Genomic DNA, 21,325 nt, shown 5'->3' on the forward strand with positions numbered 1-21,325 from the left:
GATCTTCTTTCTCCAAATTCTATACTCTTTTACGTGCATATTGTGCTTGGAACTGAGAGCTGAGGTGGAGACAATTTATTTAAATCATGGAATGTTCTCATAAGGCTTATGGTAAAAGGGGTTGAACAGCTAGATGGAGAGGATAATGTGCCAACCTAGAATCAGAAAGATGAGTTCAAATCTGGCCTCAGATAGTTCCAAGCTTTGTGACCCTGGGCAAGTCATTTAATCCTATTTGTCTCAATTTCCTCACCTGTAAAATGAACTGAAGAAGAAAATGACAAATCACATATAACTGCAATGACTGAACACCAACTTGATAAGAGTATGACACAAATATACTTTTAATTATTAAAAATAATAGGTCAATACATCAAAGAAGTTCAAAATAAATTTGCATGTGTAGCTATATTTGAGAAGGAGTAGGGATTGTAATGAAAAGTTAAAATCATTGTGGGGGTGATGGGGAAGACATATCATGGAAAGTTTCATGGAATTGGGCATTAAAAGCTGGGTAGAAATTTAACAACAGCAACAACAAACAATATGTAATTTAATATAAAGGGGAGGAAAAGAGATGATATTTTCATCTCATAGTCATTGAGTATGTCAAATAAAATATTATACACCATCTTCTAAGACACTGAAATAATATTGTTTCTTTATGATGCTGTGTATTATAATGGAAATATACCAAATCTTGGTTTCTCAGAACTGTATGCTGGTAGCCACCTCCATCTAACCAGAGATGGTTATGTTTTGAAAAATAGGCTGAGCCATTTGCCTCATGGTCAACATGTTGGCAAAACCCTTGATGACTTTGGGTGGAAGAGTTGGAGGAAAATGTTTCAAAAACAAATCCTGGTTCAGGATCTCAACCACCAGCACAGCATTTCCAAAGACTCACTCTTGGAGCCAGTGTTCCCTTTGAAACCAAGTATGTGGCCTGTCAGCGTCCTTTCCCTTTGATTAATCCAGGATTACTGAGAATGTGCAGTAATGACAAGGAGGCCAATGAAGAAGGGACCCCACAGGGCTTTGACATCAGTGCTTAGCAACAGGAGTGACAGACTCTCCATGCTACCGCTCACTTTGTCTCAAGCTTTATTTGCCAGGGCTTTTTGTTTCCCTTTCCCTGACAGACTTCTTTCAGATGAACAAAGCGGAAGGTCTTTTTCATTTTTAAAAATTTTTTCCTGGAGCCCATTTTTCTCTTCAAAAGTCTTGTTGGCACTGCTTAGGTACAGCCTATTTTCCAACCCAAGAAATATGACTAGTAAGGAATCTGTATTCTAATTATTATTTGATCGAATTTACAGGTAATTCCTTTGTAATATCTGCCAGGTGTTATTCTTTTCCTCTTTATTCTGAGTTTTTCCTTCTACTCTATTTTCTGAGAAACCTGATGTAACTTGACTGGAGAGAGATGATTCATTGATGGGGGTGGAATTGTTATTATAATGGCTATTTTGGAGTACAAGTTCTTATATTACAAATCCAGTCAAGCAGATTTGATTCTGCCCCTTGTGTTACATGCTTGTTTTGAGTGATATCATGCATTCCAGGCTAAAACCTGGTCCTGCAACTACATTTGAAATGGATGTTGATTGAAATCTCACTGGGTTTAGTTGGCTAGAGCTATATATTTAATACTTTTCTTCCACAGAGAACTTGAAAATGGTCAGGGTAATTACATATAAGGAAGGCAGATCTAAGAGAACTCCTACCTTTAAAAAATGTAGCAACCAATAAATAACAGTATCTTAGGGAGTCAAATGAAATTGTATGTGATGGATAGTTTTTATTATGATATTATAGTAAAATAATAGCAAGCTTAGTGAATAGAGTACTAGACTTAGAGTTAGCAATATGAGTTCAAAGCTACCCTTAGGCTTACTGCTATTAGATCTGAGCAAATCACTGAACCTCTACCTCAGTTCTCTCATCTATAAAGTAGGGATAAATAATAGCACCCATCTCCCAGGGTGGTTGTGAGGATAAAATGAAGTAATATTTGTAAGGTATTTTGCAAACCTTAAAGTGTTATATAAATTATTGCTATTATTAGTATTATTATTTTTAAAAGTGCCCCAGATGGTCAAATTCTGTTTGGCCTAAATTGCTCCTAGAGAAATAGAAACCACTCCCCTGTGTCCATAGACTGGGAGCCAGAAGAGACTTCAGAGATCATTTACTCCAACTCCTTCTTTTTGCTGGTAAGGAAACTGAAACCCAGAGAGGTGAGGTGATTTACCCGGGGCAGAGTCAGAATTCAAACCCAGCTCTCTGTACCCTGCACCCTGCACTCTTCCCATTCATTACACCAGACTTCCTTTTTCACTTCAGAATCTTGTAATTTTTGATAATTTACTTCTTCCTATTTTTTGTGAAGTGAATAAAGTGAATGAAGTCTCACCTCCCAACTCCATCACTCTGATTTTCTGATTGAAAGCTAACCCACCCTGGCTGAAGTTCTCTTATTGTGCTTCTTTCAGATTGCTTGTGGAGTGGCCCAGAAGAACCCAGAGAGTTCCTGGCTTAGGTTTCCCCAGATGTGTGCATCCTTGGTCACTGTGCTCTGATCCTGGTCCCCAGCAAGGACCAGCCCTACCCCCCTTGGAGGAAATGGCTAAGCAGTCTCAGCAGCAGCAGATGAAAACTTCCTTCCTCTTCATCCAGCTGCAGCCCTCCCCTAGCCCAACTCCCGCCCAGTCTCCTGCATTCACAGTCCCAGCCACAACCACAGCCTCAGCGGCTGCCCAGAGAGGAGCCGGGAAGGGACACTGTTTCCTAAAGCCCAGGACGGAGGAGCCCTCAGCAAGCCAAGACCTCTGGCTCAGAGGAGGGGTGCTAGAGACTCCCTCGTGGCTGCTGCCAGAAGAGGACTATGGGACAGACAGGGCAGCTGCATTCAACTGCCTTTTGCTGAAGGAGGAGGAGGAGGAAGAGGAGGAAAAAGCCAAGGAGCCAGTCCTAAGGAAGGCTTGTGTGTCTCATTTCTCACAACACCAAGCTCTGTCTCCTCAGGAATCTGGGCAGCCACAGGCATGGCCATGGAGCTTTCCTAGTCCGGCTCACGGGATGAGCAATGGCACCAGTGGTTCTTTCACAAACTGTTCTATCATTTCTGCTCCTCAAGTCCTGTGGAGCATGGCTCACCAACCCAGGGCTGCTTTGGGGTCCTCAGGACTACAGGCAGCTATGCCAGCTACTTGTGGCACGACCTCGAAGGCAATACAATGGAGTATGGATGTTACTGGAATGACCCTCACCCAGCCAGGGCAGCTTCAGGAGCTTCCAGCTAGAAGACAAGACTACTATTTTATGGAGCCAAGGAGTGATAAAAGAGGAGCCAGTACCACTGCGCTGGTCATAAGAGCAGAGCAATATAGGTACTGTCCCCATGTGCAGACCAGCAGGACTTATCCAGCACCACCTGCTGCCCCACTACTTAAGGTAAGAACTGGAAAAACCTGCATCACCCAGTCCTCCAGAACCTACCCAACAGCTGTCCCAGAGCCCTGAGCTGGGGCAGGACAGATTATAGGTTCACAGATTTAGAGCTGGAGGTAATCATCAGGTTCAGCACACAGAGGAAGAAATGGAAGCCCAGAGAGAATAACTGAATAGGCAAAGTCACACAGCTTGTCAGTCTAAAGTAGGATTTGAATTCAGGTCTTCATTACTCCAAGGATAATGCTTTACCCACAGGTCATGCTAAGACATGCTGAGTGTCTCTTCCCCTTGCTCATAACTTTCTCTTTAGCTACAGTCATATCTGCTCCTGTGGGTGTTAACATAGTCAGCATATACCTGAAGTATCTTCCAGTCTTCTCTTGGGACAGGAATAGTCTGGAACTCAGCCTGGAGCTAGGAGCCAATCAAGAGGAGCTCCACTGAGTTGGAAGGAGGTTTCAGAATTTGGAGCTTGTTCCTGTTACATCTCATCATACAGCTCATAATTATGAGTTCTGGCTTCCTAAGCAGGGCAGTCATTGCCCTTGACACTAGCTGGTCTCTTATAGCTTACACCTCTCCCCACCCCACAAATTGCTGCACAATCCAGTGATTTTTCAATAGCCTCCTGGCTATTCCTCACTAAACAATCTGCATTTCCAGACTCCAGATATTTTTCCTGACTGTTCCTGAAAGATGCTCCCTCCTCATCTCTTCCATCCTGGCTCCCCTGGCTTCCAGCTACAATCCTACCTTCTACAATGAAATCTCTCCTGACCCCCCTTAATTTTAATGTTGTCTCTGCTAATTATCTACAATTTAGCCTCTATATGGCTTATTTGCACAGAGTTCTTTGCATGTTGTCTCTCCCATTAGAATGTGTGCTTCTTAAGGGCAGGGACTATCTTTTGTCTTTCTTTGTATCCCAAGGACTTAACACACTGACTGATATATAAGAAGCACTAAATCAATTTTTATTGACTTGCTGACTAACTAAATGTATGACTTGATAACTCTTTTGATAATAATTAATTTTCCTCTCACATTATATAGTTTACATTGTCTGAGTCATAGGGCATTCATTGTTTGGCCTTTGTTCTTGAAGAGGACCATGACATCAGGAAGGTGATGTTATGACCTGGATTGAAATGAGGGCAGACAAGGATCATAGGTTTTTCCTACCTGTAAAATGAGGAGGCATGGACCAAAGTCCCTTCTTCCTTTAAGATTCTATAGTCTTACTTCCTACCTGACTCATTTTTAAACATATTTTAATATATCTCTGACCTTCAATTCCTACTGTGACTATCCCTGTATTTCAGTGCCTTCCACTAATTCTGAGAGTCATTATAGCTCAGGTAAAGACTTGATGATCAATCCTGAATCAGATGAAGCAAAGGAAAGATGATACTTCCTAAGGCTTTGGAGATACTATCATTGTATTTGTATAAATGTCTGTGTGAGGCAAGTGTGGGAGAATGGGTGTATTTGAGTTTGTAACTGAAGTATTTGGGAAACTGATGCCATGGAATCCCTTGGGAAAATTACAGGAGAAAGGGTAAGCTGTTCTCTGCTAGGGGCAGGAAGTAGACTTGGCTTGGTCAGCAGTTTTGTTCAGTTCAGACCATTCTACTGATTTACCTTCTACTTTCTCCTCTTAATTTCTTCTTTTCTGATAGAATAGGTTACTTATATTTACTTGTTGAATAGATGGAAGCCCCACTTCTGTCTCTGAAGACAGCCTTAACAGGGAGAAAAACACATTTTACAGTTTCCCCCTTGAGAAATAACTCACATTCCATCCGGGTTGCTGGGTCTCTTGTTTACTACAGGGATTTGAGACAAATGGTATACTCACTGTGACAGAGAAGAACTAGTGAGAGGACAGGGCAGACCCAGTGCTGATTTGTAGACTTGGAAGAACTTTTCTAATGACTAGGAATCCCTTTCTTCTCTTCCTAAACTCTCTTTCTTCCCATTCTCCAATAAAAATCATCAACTATTATTCTTTCTCCTTTCCTCTTTTCCTAACTTCTTAAATTGCTGTCCACCTCTGGACTGGATTAGAGCACTCTGAGTTTTCCATAAGGTCCCGGTTCAGTGGCCATGTCTTATGGAAAGAGAAGAGATGAAAATTAGAGTCAATGACTAGATGGGTAGATACGATGGATGGATAGATAGATAGATAGATAGATAGATAGATAGATAGATAGATAGACAGATAGACAGACAGATGATGGATAGATGGATGGATGGATGATGGATGGATAATATACTGTGTTTACTGTGTACAGGGGGCAGTTAAGTGACACAGTTGATAGATCAAAGCTAGGCCTGAAGTCAGGAAGATTCATCTTACTGAATTTAAATCTGACCTCAAGTACTTACTGTCTACCCCAGGCAATTACTTAATTGTTTTTACCTCAGTTTCTTCATCTGTAAAATGAAGGCCTATAAAATCCCTGCTGGGGCAGCTAGGTGGAACAATGAATAAAGAGTTAGGTAGACTAGAAAGACTCAGCTTCTTGAGTTCAAACAAGCCTCAAGTCATTCCATCCTATTTGCCTCAATTCCTTATCTATAATATGAGCTGGAGAAGGAAATCACAAACCATTTTAGCATCTTTGCCAAGAAAACCCCAAATGGGGTCATAAAGAATCAGACATGACAAAATAAGATAAAATAAAATAAAAAAAACTGAGCAACAATAACTATATATAAGACACCTTGCTAAATGATGAATTATATTATATTTACATATATTCATATACTTTTATAAGCAATATATAAGCAAGCAAGATAATTTATACCTTCAAAGAGCTTGTACTTTAATAAGGAAAGACAACCTATTACTAAGAACTAGAAGAGATAGGTCTAGGAGTCTGTGTATGTAAGTTTGTGTATGTGTTGGAGGCACTAGGCATCAGGCTTATTAGTCAGAACAAGAGGCTGGCTAGAATGAGAGGGCCAGTAATATCACTTCTGACTTGTCCTGAGGTCATGGGAAGCAGAAAAGGATTACAGTTAAATAGGAATTATTACCTTTATATTTATGTGTCATGGTCTCCTTTGACAGTCTGGTGAAGCCTGTGAATGGATTACCCCTTCTCAGAATAATTGAAGAAATGCTAAATTTCAGTTAAAGATTAGTGAAACTAAAGATGTAACTTTTTCCCCATACAAGTTTCAAGGACCTCCTGAAATCTATCTATTACCTCCTTGGGAATCCATGGGCCCCAAATTAAGAATCCGAGGACTAGAGGAGATAGTAGTAAAAGTAGTCCTTTGGTCTCTCTGCCAAGATATTTTGGCTATCTTAGAGGCATTAGGTAGGAGATTCTGCTCTCACATATCTTAAAGTTTCCTTGCTTCTCCTAACTCATAGAAAGAATACTCAGTTGGGAGTTGGGAGACTTGGGTTCTAGTCTCAGCCCTTTGATTTGACTGTATGACCGTTTCCTATTTTCACTTCCACTTACTGACCCTCAGTTTCCTTCTCTGCAGAATAAAGAGGCTTAGTCAGATGATCCCTAAGATTACTTTTTTTTGTCCCTAACAGGTTGGGTGTCCTACCTCTCCACCACCCACTCTCACTGTCCTCCAAGCCCCTAATCATTTGGAATGACACAGGCCTTGACAAAATTGCCAGAGAAGGGCTTTTCATCATATATATTCTGTTGGGCTCATGGCATGATGAGCAAGTGGGGGAAACAACTCATTGAGACTAGAACTGGGATACAGTTAACCATAGTTCGTTACTCTGCCCTTCAGACTGGTGAGATTAATTTAGGAGCATGACATTCCCTTCTTATTTCATTGTTTTGGAGTTTAGCTACATGACTCATAGCAAAATGATAGAAAGGTCAGTGCTTAGAAACTTCTGGTTATATGTGTAATGCATGAGTGGTGAGGTAGGTGATTACCATAGCAGAAATCTCTTGGTGCCTTGCTTTCTAGAATTCATGATAAATGATATTTGTTAAGTCACAGATCAACATGGGCAAGAACATCATTATAGGACAGAGACCCCCGCTCCTGACCCTTTAAGGACTGTGAGACTGACTTCCCCCATGGCAATTTTCTAAACAGAAAAGTTTGAATCTCATCTACCAAAACTCTGTCTCCCTCTGGGTACCATTATTCAAAATGGTTGATTTTCTACCTCTTTGTTAGAGAAGTATGGGTATGGAAATAAAACCCAGTGATTCACTTCCCAGTGAGGAGTCTAAAGGGTAATAGAGTCACTCTTCCCTTCAATTATTTTATGGAAGAGTCCTGGGATGGTGCTTCCTTCAAGCATAGTTAGATATTTCCTCATGCTTTAGAAAAGTGTGTACACTTCTGAACATACCTCCTTGGTGATGGTTGGGGAAGGACTGGGAAAAAGTAGCAGAAATTCTACTTAGTAACCCAGAATTGCCCAATTTTAACCTGTTTTCATTCTGGTGGCAGACCAACCCAGGCTTTAGAGAACCAAAGATTTTCAACTCAGTGATAACCTTCTGTAGGTTAGTAAGTTTGTTGTTCAGTTGCTTTTCAGGTGTGTCCTACCATTTGTGACCCATTTTGTATTTTCTTGGCAAAGACTGGAGTAGTTTGCCATTTCCTTCTCCAATTCATTTTATAGATGAGGAAACTGAGGCAGAGTTAGGTGATTTTCCCAGGGTTGTACAGTTACTAAGGTTGAATTTGAACTCAGGAAGGGGAAACTTCCTGACTCCAGGCAAGGCTTTCTATCCATTGTGTCACCAAGTTTAATCAGGTTGGGTTAGTATATCTATGAAAAGAGCATGGAACTAGGAATCAGAAGACCTGTGGGCTATTCTCAATTCTGGCCACTTACTAGCAATGTGACCTTAAATAGATTATTCAACTTTTTTTAAGTCTTACTTTCCATATCTACAAAAAAAGTGAATAAAAACTTTCCTATCTACCCCATAGGGTTTTCAATTCAACTCAATTTAGTTGAACAAATATAGGATTACTAAAAGATGACCCTGTTCTCATAGTGTTTATCATCTTGGGTGGATAAGAGATATACACTAATAACGATAGTCTTCGTTATAATGTGACAAGTGAATAAAAATGGTACAAAATACTCTGTTAGATTATAGAAAAGAGAAATCACTTACAAATGAAAATGTCAGAGAAGCTTAATGGACTGTGTGCTAACTGAGCTGTCTTAAAGGATAAGTAAGAATCAGATAAGATGAGAAGGAAAAGGACACACTAGAAAAAGCTAACTTGGTGAGCAAATGGATAGAGGTAGAACAGCATGGAGACCAGTCATAGTGATAAAATATACATTAAAGTTCTTTGTAAATTGTAAAGATCTCTATATACATGTATAAAAGGTTATGTCATTGTGCTGTTGCTGATAATGGTGAAAAGTCAAGCTTTAAGTCTAGCTGACCTTCCATGTTATGGCTCCCACGAACTGCTGACTCTATTAAAAGGAAAAAGGAATTACTGTACTTTGGTTTTGGCTCCAAGCCAGAAATGTTAAAACCTGAAAAGCCAAAGAAATTCATTTTTAAAATGTCAAAAATATTTCCAAAGACTTTTCTGAGTTTTCCCTATAAAATTGGGAAAAAACGTATCATTTTCCCTGAATGATCTAGGCATTCATATATCTAAATATATCAAGCATGGAGTTTTTGTGAACAAGCTAAGTTATATATAATACATCTTTGTTTCTAAACCAACAGAGTGGCATTACTTAAATTTCATGTTTTTCAAACCCTCTCTCCTCAGCTCACCTAAAAAAAATAACCCAATAACCTCAAGTCCTTCCCCCCAAGTCAACATTTTTCCCCTCAAGTTTTGATTTTTCTATTCTTGGCACCGTATATTCACTCCTATTTCAGTCAAATTTCTGCTAGTCTTACATGACTATCTACCTCTGCAAGCTTTTATTCCAATTTCCAGGGGTTGACAAAGGACAATGGAATTAAGGAGGTGAATGTAAACAAAACTAGCAAAAATTCAGGAGAACAAGAAACCATTTGTGGCTCAGAAGGCGATCCTGGAGAAATTTTGGCTGTATGTGCTTTCATGTGATAGTCTAAAATAAAGTCACTTCAATGATCTTTGACTTCACAAGTGTGAGTATTCCTTCCATCAATGGAAGTTACAGCCCCTTTTAGTCCTTTGCAGATGGTCTGTACAACTATCTAGGGCTACTCACTACTCCAAGGCCAAGTTTGGAGTCTTTTCAAACTTAGACTTGTCTCAAATGAAAGACATAGTCTTGGTAGGACCTGCCAGTGTTTCTATCTCATTGGCAGAGCCTTTGAGAAGTCAGGGTCACCTCCACACTCTGGTGAGGAATCAAGAATAGGATATGAGTGTAAGCAATGTTGGGCATGTGAGGTCTTAACAGAGTGTCTAACTCCTTAGAAGAAAGACACATAGAGTAGATAGAGCAATTATCTGGTACTCAGGAGACATGGACAGGTAGCCCAGGACCTGTTGGGTCTGTCTCATGAATCCTCTGGACCTCACTTTCCTCATCATAAATTAAATTCAGAGGTAGCAAGGCAGACCAGAGTTCTTGGTTTAGGCAGGGAGATCAATAGTTGAATCCAACATTTGACATTTAACTACCATCAGTACTACCATTTTATAAATGGGAAAACATCTATAAGAGGTTAAAAGACTTGTTTATAATTATACAGATGAACAATTTCTGCTTATAGGATTCAAACCAAGGTCTCTCAACTTCAAGTCCAATGCTCTTACCATTATATTATATGATGCCCTTCTAGAGCAAATGTTCTATTATGAGTTTAAAGTCCATTCCAACTTGGAAATCTTAGTATCTGGCACACAAATTTTTGATTGATTAAAAGCTTAATAAAGGTGAAACATTCTAAAAACTAATTAGATGATCACAGTGGCATTTGATTGAAATTATCTTCAAGGAAGAAAGGAACCATCAGAATGCTATCATAGTCATACTGAGTCACCTTTCCAAGGCTATTAAAGTCAGTATGGCCTCTGTAATGGTGAGCTTTCTATAAAGAATTCTGTATATCCCTTGGGATATTGAGTATATTGGGCCAGAAACAGAACTCCATGGATGGACATTCCTTCACTGACCTGATTCCTAGTTAAATGAAACCATTCTGGGAATTGATTGTTGTTCCCATAGTCTACTTAGTGCCATAAAAGAGGTACTTTGTCTCATCTAAGTACTTTATTCCCTGAGAAGGTTATTTGGCTTTCCTTATTCTCTTGTTGGGATCAGTTTGCATAGAAAGGTGCCTTTACATCAAACCTCCTATGCACACTTTTGAATTTTTAAAATGAAACTAGAGCCAAAGAAAATAGCCACAAATATACATAGAGTAATTGGAAAAGGAGTAGGTGTTTAAATAAAAGTAATATGAAGAATCTTTTATAACAGGTAGAGAAAGCAGTCTTAATTTGTTCTAGAAAGCATTCTTCTTATCCTTATAGATGTCTTGATTATTGCTTGAATAAATGAAAGCTAAGCAACTAGGTGGCATAGTGGACACAACACTGAACTGGGAAACAGGAAGACTTATCATGAGTTCAAGCCTGGTCTCAGACATTAGCTATGTGACCCTGGGAAAATCACTTCACCTTGTTTGCTTCAGTTTCCTCATCTGTAAAATGAGTTGGAGACAGAATTGGCAAATCATATCAGCATCTTTGTCAAGAAAACTCCAGAATAGGGTCATAAATCATTGGCCATTATGAAAAATGATGCAGCAACCACAAAAGACAACATAGTGATCTCCAAGTAGCTCTATCCTGGGACTTTTCTCAAGATTTCAAAGTTTTCCTTTTCTTCCCTCATTATCATATAACTTTATATCCTTCCAACAAAAAGATGTTGCTACCTCCAAGTAGTTGTTCAGTTATCTACATTTCCAGACTCCATCTTGGTATAACAGTTGACTTTTACATTAGTGGTGAAATGTCAGAGAGTGGTATTTAAATATAAATAAGGACATTAGATGGATCCTTTTATGACCTTAGGCAAATCATTTTCTCTCTCTAGGCCTCAATTTTAAATTAAGAGTTTTGGATGATGACTTTCAGGGGTCTGTCTGGGGCTAATGTTTCATGATTCCATTAGTATGTTCCAAGCTATTTATATTTACAATTACCAAAAGGCATGCAAATACCACCTGACTTTAAGAAACCTTAGTTTCTAGCAGATGAGAATATCACTATCTATAAGGGAATGATTTAAAATTAGATATAACCCACTTTTCAGAGCAGGAAATCAGTGATTTTCTCTTTTGAAAAGTGAGGCATAAATAAAAACCTCTATAATACTTGAACTATCAAGATCTGGATAAGAATTTTAAAATCTTTAAGAACAAATTCTAACTGGACATGGTGGCACATGCCTATATGTTACTACTGTAAAGGCTGAAGCTGGTGGTTCACTTGAGCTTGGGAGTTTCTGGCAGCAGTAAGGCCTATCGGATGTCTATGCTAAGTCTTATTAGAATAGTGACCTCAGCAGTAGAGGGTCACCAAGACACCTGAGGAGGGCCAAAATAGCCTATATCAGAAAAACAGAGTAGGATAAAGTTTTTGTACTGATCAGCACTGAAATCAAATTCAAGAATAGTCACTCTACTTCCAGAGGAGGAGGAAGAGGAAGAGAAATAAAAGCTGCAGCAATAATGATGGCTAACAACTTCTGGTAATATTTATACAAGTTTTCAGTTCAGAGAATCTAAAATTTACAAAGAGGGGTAGTTACTTCACTTTTTAAAAAATTGACTTTTCACTACTTCCCTTCCTTAGTTTGGGAGAAATGTGCTCAAAATACCTTATATTTCAAAAATATGCATTCATATTCATAATATCAACTGATAGTACTCTAAAGTTCATAAAATATCTTACATATATTATTTTGCAATAGGCTCTAAGATATATATTATAGTAATGATTTTCCCCTGTTTTAGGTTTAAGGAAAATGAGACTCAAAGAGATTACAACTTACCTATGGTCATACAACTTTTAAGTCCTTGTTAGAAGCAGTCAACTCTTTCACTTTCAAAGCTAAGAAGGGCATAATTTACTTCTTGTTTGTATACATACAAAAATGCACTTTATTTTCACCCTAATCAAGAATTCATTTGTATAAAATTATGGGGAAAAAAATCAAGCTATGTGCATCAATCTTCACAATTTTATTTTTTTACCTGTCTCTCTGAACAAGAATCTTTTATTATCCAATGTTTGAATTGCAAACTGATAGTTATTCATAGTTTCCACCAACATGTCTGAAAGATGTCAAATGGATGAAGAAGCTGGTTTGTTTTTTTCTGAAAATAATGCTATAATATTCTCAGGGTTAGGAAAGCAGTTTTTAATTCCATCTAGATGAAGCTATTTCTTAATGTTCCTTTTAATTAAATGGTACCTGAAAATCAAATCATCATCTGAGGATGTCTGGAGAAGATGCATGAAATTTCATTTCTCAGAATGTTTTTCACTAATGACTAAAAATAAACAAAGATGCAGAATTCACATAGATATAGGTTCTTAAGCATATATTTGACTATTTAGCTTTCCTATCACTTCCCTTCAACTTTCCCTTCAACCTTCTGGTGTGTGTGTTTTTTTTTACAGTTTGCAACATTATGTACTTGTAGAGGGCTGAATTTCACTATGTTTAAGAAAAAGTAGAGCTGAGATAGGCACCACTACCTTGAACTACTTCTGGCTTCTATTGACTTTACTATACTTAAAAATCAGCATCAGCAGAACTATTTCAAAGGTAGAGGAAAAAGGAGGGATAGGTCTTGCATATAGTTAGCATTGTCTGACAGTTGCAACTCGGCATTTTTAAAATCAGTTTATAAAGTAATCAGCAGCTCCTGACTCTTTTTTTGGCTGCCCTCCTCGTTGTGCATATTTCCTGTGATTATATTTAGTCAACTTATTTGGAATGCAACTCTCATTTTTAAGGATTTAGTATTGGTGTGGGATTTGACATTAACCTCTTAGCTGCTAAATTCAACAAGAGACCCTGGGATTATTCAAGTAGTCATACTATGTCAGGTTTCTAAAGCCCATGTTATCTTCATAGGATTTGCCTATATTGCCTTAAAGGTAATGTCACATGAATGAATGACATAAATGAATGAATGAATAAATGAAAAAGTATCCAATATACACTCTCTTATTAAGCACTGTACTAAATACTGGATTTATAAATAAAAAACTAAAGTTTAAGGAACTCAAAATGTAATGGGGAAAAACACATATAGAAGATTAGAGCTGCAAATTCTACGGAAAGCCCCAATGATCCTTAGTGTTCAATGACAAAGTAGATGACAATGAGTTTTCTTTAATTTTGTTTCCATTTAATAAAAATCATAGTAATTTCCATTTGATGTGATGTTCCATTTGATTTGCTTTCAAGAATTTTTTTTCGGCTCTTTGGTAGCTATAGTTGCTGAGAAGGCAGAAGATCTAGCACTCACAGAGGCTTTACAGGTCAGTTAGCCACAAGGGTTGCTCCCCTAGATGATGTCTGCTAAATAGTTAGGTTGATGGGGCATGAGAAGAAAGGGGGACTGCTGTTTCCACAGTTCTTTGGGGATTTGGGGAAAATAGACTGTTCTGTGGAAGTGAGTTATTTATCTAACTGATTTTACCTCTTCATATACCTCTTTTCATTTTTGACAATTTTTGGTAAAAAAATTTCTATAAGAATAATACTCCAGTGTTTCCAAGATGTCATAGATATGTGTTCCCTCCCACATCAGAGAACCCAACCCTTCCATGCCTGACCATTTTGTACAGCTCTTAGCTATGCTTTCCCATAAATTTCCCACAAAGGCAATTTAAGGACCTTCCTTATTTTGTCTTCTCATTGTCTTATAGGAAGAGACCACTAGAGAACATGGCTTATCTATCTATTATCTCTCATTTTCCTTACATTACCAGCCCTTCTTGGTTGTTCATACATATTTCTTCTATGATATTCTTTACTGTTTCCCTTCATAATTGCTGACGTCTTGTGTCTGCTTCTTATCATCAGACTATCAACTTTCCCTTCTCTCTACTTAATGGACCTGTCTCTAGTACATTCCCTATATAGCCCTTCACCTCTTTCACAGTCATCAGACATGAATCACTTCTAATTTGCTGCTTCTCATCTGATTTGAGCTGGGGAAAAATGGATTACTAACCTTATTAGACTTGTGTCCAGAGTCAGAACAAAAGGCTCTAAGTACATGGCCTGAAGGGTTCTCCTATCAGGAAAGAACATGGGCTCTGTGACATCTCTTTTGGCTGTTAAGTGTCCTTTTGTTGCTTCTTCCCAGATTCTCAGCCATATCATAAAGGTTGACTGGATAAATGTCTCTCCCAGTTAGAATTTGAACTCTTTGAGAATCATAACTGTCTGGGTCCCCAGTGCTTAGGCCGTGATAAACCCTTCACAAACATTTTTTCATTCATTCATAAGTGAACCTGGACAAATGAGACATTATTATATTTTCCCCCACCACCATTGTTTTATAGATAGAGAAATTGAACCCTGGAGGATTTAAGTTTCTACCCTAATGTTATTCAGTGGTAGAATTGGACTCTGCATACCTATTTCCTAGTTCCTAATAGAATTAGTCACATATTACTTCACTCTTGGGTTTAAATTCTGTTTCTGTCAATTGCTCCCTGTGTAACTCTGATCAAGTCAACTGAGCCTCAGTTTTCCAAACTGAAAAATGAGGGGACTGGATTATATGATCTCTTTAATGCCTTCTACAGCTACATCAATAACTTTATGATGCTAATTTTCCCAAATAGCAAACAATCTCTATTATCTTTAAAAGAGACTAAAATCAAAAATCCCAAACCTGCTTCCGAATTCCCATTACTTTATAGAGACAATGACAAATGTCTTAAATGATATGACATCTATGTATATAATGTATACATATAAATAGGATGTATACTATATTATATTATATAGACTATTATGCTTCATAAACACACATATCTATCCTTGCTAGATCAGGTACATAGTAGGTACTCAATAAATGCTTGTTGAGCAACTGATTTATTTGTCTGCTCTTTCTTTTTTTAATTAAATTTATTTTTTTCATCCATATGCACATGTATATTTTTAAGTTATAAAATTTCCTTTCACCCTCCCTTCCCAACCCCTTCCCCTTAGCTGTAAAAAGTCAGGTTAGCATTGTACATTCATATTTTTATTAAACATGTTTACATATTACTCATTTTTGGTATGAGGAATTATGATTAAGGGAAAGAAATACATAAGAGATAATTTTATTAAGTGTTCAGATTCTAAAGGGTTGATTTTTCTTTTTTTGTTTTGTTTTGTTTATCTTCCTCTGGATGGGGATGACATCATCTACAGCCAGTCTAATATGGTTGTCCTAGCTCTCTGAACTGCTCAGAGGGACTGCTTCCATCAAGGTTGATCATCTCACAATGTTGTTGTTAATGTGTGCATTGTTCTCTTGGTTCTGCGCCCTTAGCTCAGTATCAGATTCCCAAAATTCATTCCATGCTCTCTAGAATCTGATCGTTTATGATTTCTTATAGAACAATAATATTCCATTGTATTTACATGCCATAACTTGTTTATTAGTCATTCCCCAGTTGATAGGCAACTCCTCAATTTCCAATTCTTTGCCACTACAAAAAGAGTTGCCATGAATATTTTGGAATAATCTGCACTTTCTTTTAGGAGTCAGAATTTTTATTGTGAATTTCATAACTTTCTTTTGGATACCCTTTTCACATTCTTAAATCACTAAGTAGAGGGAATCTCCATTTCCCCACACCCCCACACCCCTTCAGTTCATCATGGACCTGATTGTTTAGCTTCTGAGAGTAATGATTTATTAAATGTCATTAGCCCCAACCAGGGGTCAAGCCAACATAGAATGGAATACTAAATTATTTTAGAGTTCATGAATTTCACATGATGTTGTTATTCAAAAAATGTGTTCTTCCTCGGGTGACTTGGGTTGATTTTTTTTAAAAAAAAGGATTGGAAAGCAGAAGTAGCTGAATGATTACTGTAATATTTCTCTTTGGCTGAGACTGGTTACCTTGTTTTTTAGATCCACTTTTTAGATAATCTTTCTGAGCAGGGCCTCCAGATGCCTCCCCTTAACCTAGAATCAGTTCATATGCCAGTATCATACCGGTGGTGTGCTTGACCTTTGAAAGAGGAAAAAAGTTATTTTATTTAGCTTATTCAAGTTCATTTTTACTTTTCTCAGACATTTCTCCCTCTTTTTTTTCATTGCTGAAAGGTTAGCAGTGGAAAGAGCAGGAAAGCTCTTTCCTTTTCTTCACCCACTTTTTTTTTTATTTTTGTATTGTAAACACTAATCATGGCTACTATTTGTTTTTGTCTATGCTGTCAGTCTCTTTGTCCTTTGCCCTGAGCTCTTTGAAGGAAAGGCATAGTGTAAATCCAATCAGTAATTATTTATGAAAACTGGATACAAAGATTGCAGCTTTGATGAGTTGCAGGTTACTTTATCTCATTGTCAAATGGCTTTATTTAATGCTGTGACCTTGTGTTCCTATGGTACAAAGCAAGTTTTTAAAGATGTGACGGTTCCTGCCTTTATAAAATTAAAATTTACTAAAATGAGTTTTATTGATTTTTTTTTTTTGTTTTTCTATCACTTTGGGCCATAGCCTCCTTGCCCTCAAAAATGAACTGTCCCTTAAAACCGTTGAGCATGGGGGTGGCTAGGTGGCACAGGCACTGGAGTCAGGAGGACCTCAGTTCAAATGTGACCTCAGACATTTAACAATTACCTAGCTATGTGGCCTTGGGCAAGTAATTTAACCCCTTTGTCTTGCAAAAACTAAAAAAACAAAACAAAATAAAACAAAAAAAACTGTTGAGCATGATATAAGAGATTTAGTCTGACTGTATACAACATACTACCCCAATTCCCCACTTCTTGGGTAAGAGAAGAAAGATTTTTTTTTCCATCATTGGATTGATAACTATATTACTCAGAGTTTACCTTCCTTTTTGGATGTTCTTCCTATTTATACTATTGTATATATTCTACTATAGGAAGTTAAGTGGCACAGTGGATAAAACAAGCCCTGGAATTTTAGGAGGACCTGAGTTCAAATTTGACCTCAGATACTTCCTAGATGTATGACTTTGAGCAAGTAACTTAATCCTGTTTGCCTCACTTCCTCATTTGTAAAATGAGTTAGAGAAGAAAATGTCAAAACACTCCATTATCTTTGCCAAGAAAACCTCAAATGGGGTCACAGAGAGTCAGACACTACACTATTTATAGTCCTTCTGCATAGTCTTCTTATGGCTCTTCTCATTTCACTTTTCATCATTTCATATAAATCTTTTACTGTTTCTCCAGATTGATAAGACTGATAAGGTAAAGTCAACTTTGAGAGACATATTAGAAAAATATTAGACAAATGAGCAAAAATTAGTAAAATAAAAAACTGAATGAGCAAGTAAAATGATTATTATGCTAGCAAATCTATTAAAGTTATGGTATAGCATGGAAGAATGAGAATCGAAACTAGAGACACAAGGTTCCTATCTGATTCTTATAAGTTCTGTGACCTTGGATGTCATTTTATTTTTTAAATGAAATATTTACTACTTCCCCCCCTTAGTATTGGGGAAGCAAGTGCTTTGTATAATTCAAAGTACCTTATATTTTCAAGATCTACATCAATATATAATATTAAGTGACAGCACTTTAAATTTCACAAAACCTTTTACATATATTATTTCACAACAGTCTCTAAGGTACATATTTTAGGTATAATTTCTCCTGTTTTGAGTCTAAAGAAAATGAGACTCAGAGGATTACAACTTATCTATGGTAACTGCTATTAATTATTTGTTAGAGGCAGTATTTTATTTTGTTTTTGTCTTTTTTTTTGCATGATAATGAGGTTAAGTGACTTGCCTAAAGTCATACAGCTAGGTAATTATTAAGTGTCTGAGGTGGGATTTGAACTCAGGTCCTCCTAACTCCAGGGCAAGTGCTCTATTCACTGTAACACCTAGCTGCCCCAAGGATATTTTTTAACATCCTCTTGAGCTTATATGTCCCACAACACACTCTCCTGACTATGCATGACTTTTCACTGGCTTTTCCCCTTGTCTGGAATGCTTTCCCTCCCTCCTCACTCCCATTTCTTAACTTAACTTGCTTTCTTCAAGATCAGCTCAAATTCCACCTTTTTGGTAGCAGTCTTTTTAAGGCTTCCCCTCTCCACCCACACCCCACACCAGTTATTAATTAATATCTTTTCATCTCTTCTGTATGCATCTCATATATATCTTGTTCACATGTCTCTCCATCGGAATATGAGCTCCTGGAAGCAGTTCTGTCTTTGCTTTTCTTTGTAACCCAAGTCCTTATTCAAGTCTCTGGCACAAAAAAACACTAGATACATATTTGTTGACTTCTGAGTCTGTTACCAGCTCTAGTATAGCTCCTAGCATAGTATTCTATACCACCTCTAGTGCAGTATATAGATTTATTAATTCAATTTAATAAACATTTGTTCCTGCCCTCAGTCAAGCAATGTGCTAAGCACTATGAATACAAGAAGAGACAAAACACAGTCCCTGCCCTCAAGGAGCTTATAATTGAATAGGGAAAACAACAAGCAAAAAATACTTACAAAACAGCTATATGCAGGAAAAGTAGGAAATAAGTAAAAGAGAAAACACTGGAATTTAAAGGGGGTAGGAGAAGGTGACATTTTAGCTGGAACTTAAAAAAAACCAGGGAGTTGAGGAGGGAGAGAGTATTTTGTTCTTGGAACAGTCCTTAGGGCAGTATCACTGGATTGAAGAATACATCTTGGAGTGTAAGGTGTAAGGACATTGGAAAGGTGTGAGAGAGTCAGCTTATGAGGGTCACTGACTTTAGCATCAGGAGATCAAGGTTCAAATTCAAGTTCTGATGCTCACCCTCTAGTAAGGCCAAACTTTCTAAACCTCAGTTTTCTTATCTGTAAAATAAAGAGGTTAGATTAGGTAACTTTTAAGGGACCTTAAATCAAAGATCTCTGAAATTCAGATAATCCCTGTAATGTTTACCTCACAGGATTATTGTATGGATTAAATGAGATAATATATGTAAAGAGCCTTAAAACATTAAAATGCTGTATAAATGCCAATTATTTTTATTATTGCAAGCTAAGCATCTTTCAGGAACTGCTTCATTCAGCTTTTATAACTGAATATAGTAGATCCCACAACCTGGGCAAGATTTATAGTTCATATTAAACCCAATAGCTCCCTTGTGCAATTCTTTAAAGCTACAAATGAAAATGAATGGTCTTCTATAGACCTGACATTTGCATGCAAACTACTGAAAGTAAATAATCCTGGTACCCAATATCTGGTCTTCAAGTATACTGGAGTGAATACAATAGTGAGGCAGAAAGTTTAAAGGTACTCACTTTGTATTAACCCCCTTCTTATCTCTGTTGATTTATTTATGACTTACCAAATGGGGTCATCCCACAAAACTTACCCAGGAGTTGCTGGAAGTTTAAAAATTTAATTGGATTTATGATCTCTTTCCATCACAGTTATCTACAAAGAAATTGAAGCTAAGGAATAGTATGAGTTGCTTTTGTTGTTATTATTCAATCATTTTCCATTGTGTTTGACTCTCTTTGACCCCATTTGGGATTTTCTTGGCAAAGATACTGGAGTGGTTTGCTATTTCCTTCTCCAAGTATATGAGGAGAGAGAGAGAGAAACATATTGCATAGTAATTGCCTCCCTTCTTATTTCAAATCTACTGAAATGCCATTTCTTAGAACAGCAGGAAATGTTGACCAGTGTATATGACAAGGATACACAAACATTTTAGAGCAGGTATTCTCCAGTTGAGTTAGTGAATGTATCATCATTGCATCTATTGTACCAGTTCCTATTTTGGAGATGTTTGAGAGGTCAGGAGGATCAGAGAAAATATCTTCTTTTGAAGACTTCCATTTTCTAAGCACTCTGCTTTGCCTTTGAACTGAGATTTTAATTCTTTTTTTCCTATCACCAGATGTGAAGATAAAGTAGGAATCTTTTCCAATTCAGTGCTACTATAGTTGCTGAGAATGATTAAGAGCAATTAACCATCCTCAAAGTCAAGATTTCACCTGGGGATGAGGGAGAAGGGTCTGGTTCAAGCCTTAGTCAAAAGAGTAATCTAAATGTTCTGCTGGGTCATGCAAAATATGCAAAATATGTGAATGAGAAGCATTTTCTAACATGGCTAAGTAAGGTGGAAATTTATTTTGCTTGACTATGTATTTGGTACAAAAATTTTCATTTTCTTTTCTTTTTGAGGGGGGAGAGAGGAAGGATAGGAGGTGTCAGGGAAGGAAATCAAATGTTTATTAATTTTAAAAGTTATTTAAATTTTTTTAGAAGCAATCAGGATTAAGTAAATTGCCTAGTTAAGTGTCTGAGGTCACATTTGAATGCAGGCCCTCCTGACTCTAGGGCTAGTGTTTCATCTACCTCACCACCTAGTTATGCTAAAACTAAATTTTTTTAAAAAAGAGTTCACCAAGGTAAATGAATCCTCTGAACTAGGCAGGACTTATGAAACAGAGGGCAGATCAGTGCTTCATAGCAGTCTCTAGAAGATCAGAGAACACTATGAAAGAACAGCAGAAGGGAACTGGCAGTCAAGTTCATCTGACATAATATCTCTGATAAAGATTATATTGCTGAGTTTGTTTGCTTGTTTTTTCTCTCTTAAATGATAGCAACATGTCCCTCCTTTTCAAGCTCTAGCTACATTATCATGGACCTAGATAACTAACCAAACAAACAATTTTTTAGTTACTTAAAAAA

The 21,325-nt window shown here is 37.4% G+C and overlaps 1 protein-coding gene across 5 annotated transcripts in view; it reads left to right on the forward strand.

Moving 5' to 3' along the window:
• PSD3 (pleckstrin and Sec7 domain containing 3) overlaps positions 1-21,325 on the forward strand; it is a 765,972-nt gene that overhangs the window by 133,099 nt on the left and 611,548 nt on the right. For all 5 annotated transcript variants that reach the window (XM_074209082.1, XM_074209077.1, XM_074209078.1 and 2 more), the window contains one exon: positions 2,496-3,456. In XM_074209082.1, the coding sequence (XP_074065183.1) occupies positions 2,626-3,456 (831 nt within the window). In that variant the 5' untranslated portion in view covers positions 2,496-2,625. The remainder of the gene's footprint in view (positions 1-2,495; positions 3,457-21,325) is intronic.

Source organism: Macrotis lagotis, chromosome 1 (genome assembly GCF_037893015.1).
Source record: "Macrotis lagotis isolate mMagLag1 chromosome 1, bilby.v1.9.chrom.fasta, whole genome shotgun sequence".
NCBI classification, from domain to species: domain Eukaryota; kingdom Metazoa; phylum Chordata; class Mammalia; order Peramelemorphia; family Peramelidae; genus Macrotis; species Macrotis lagotis.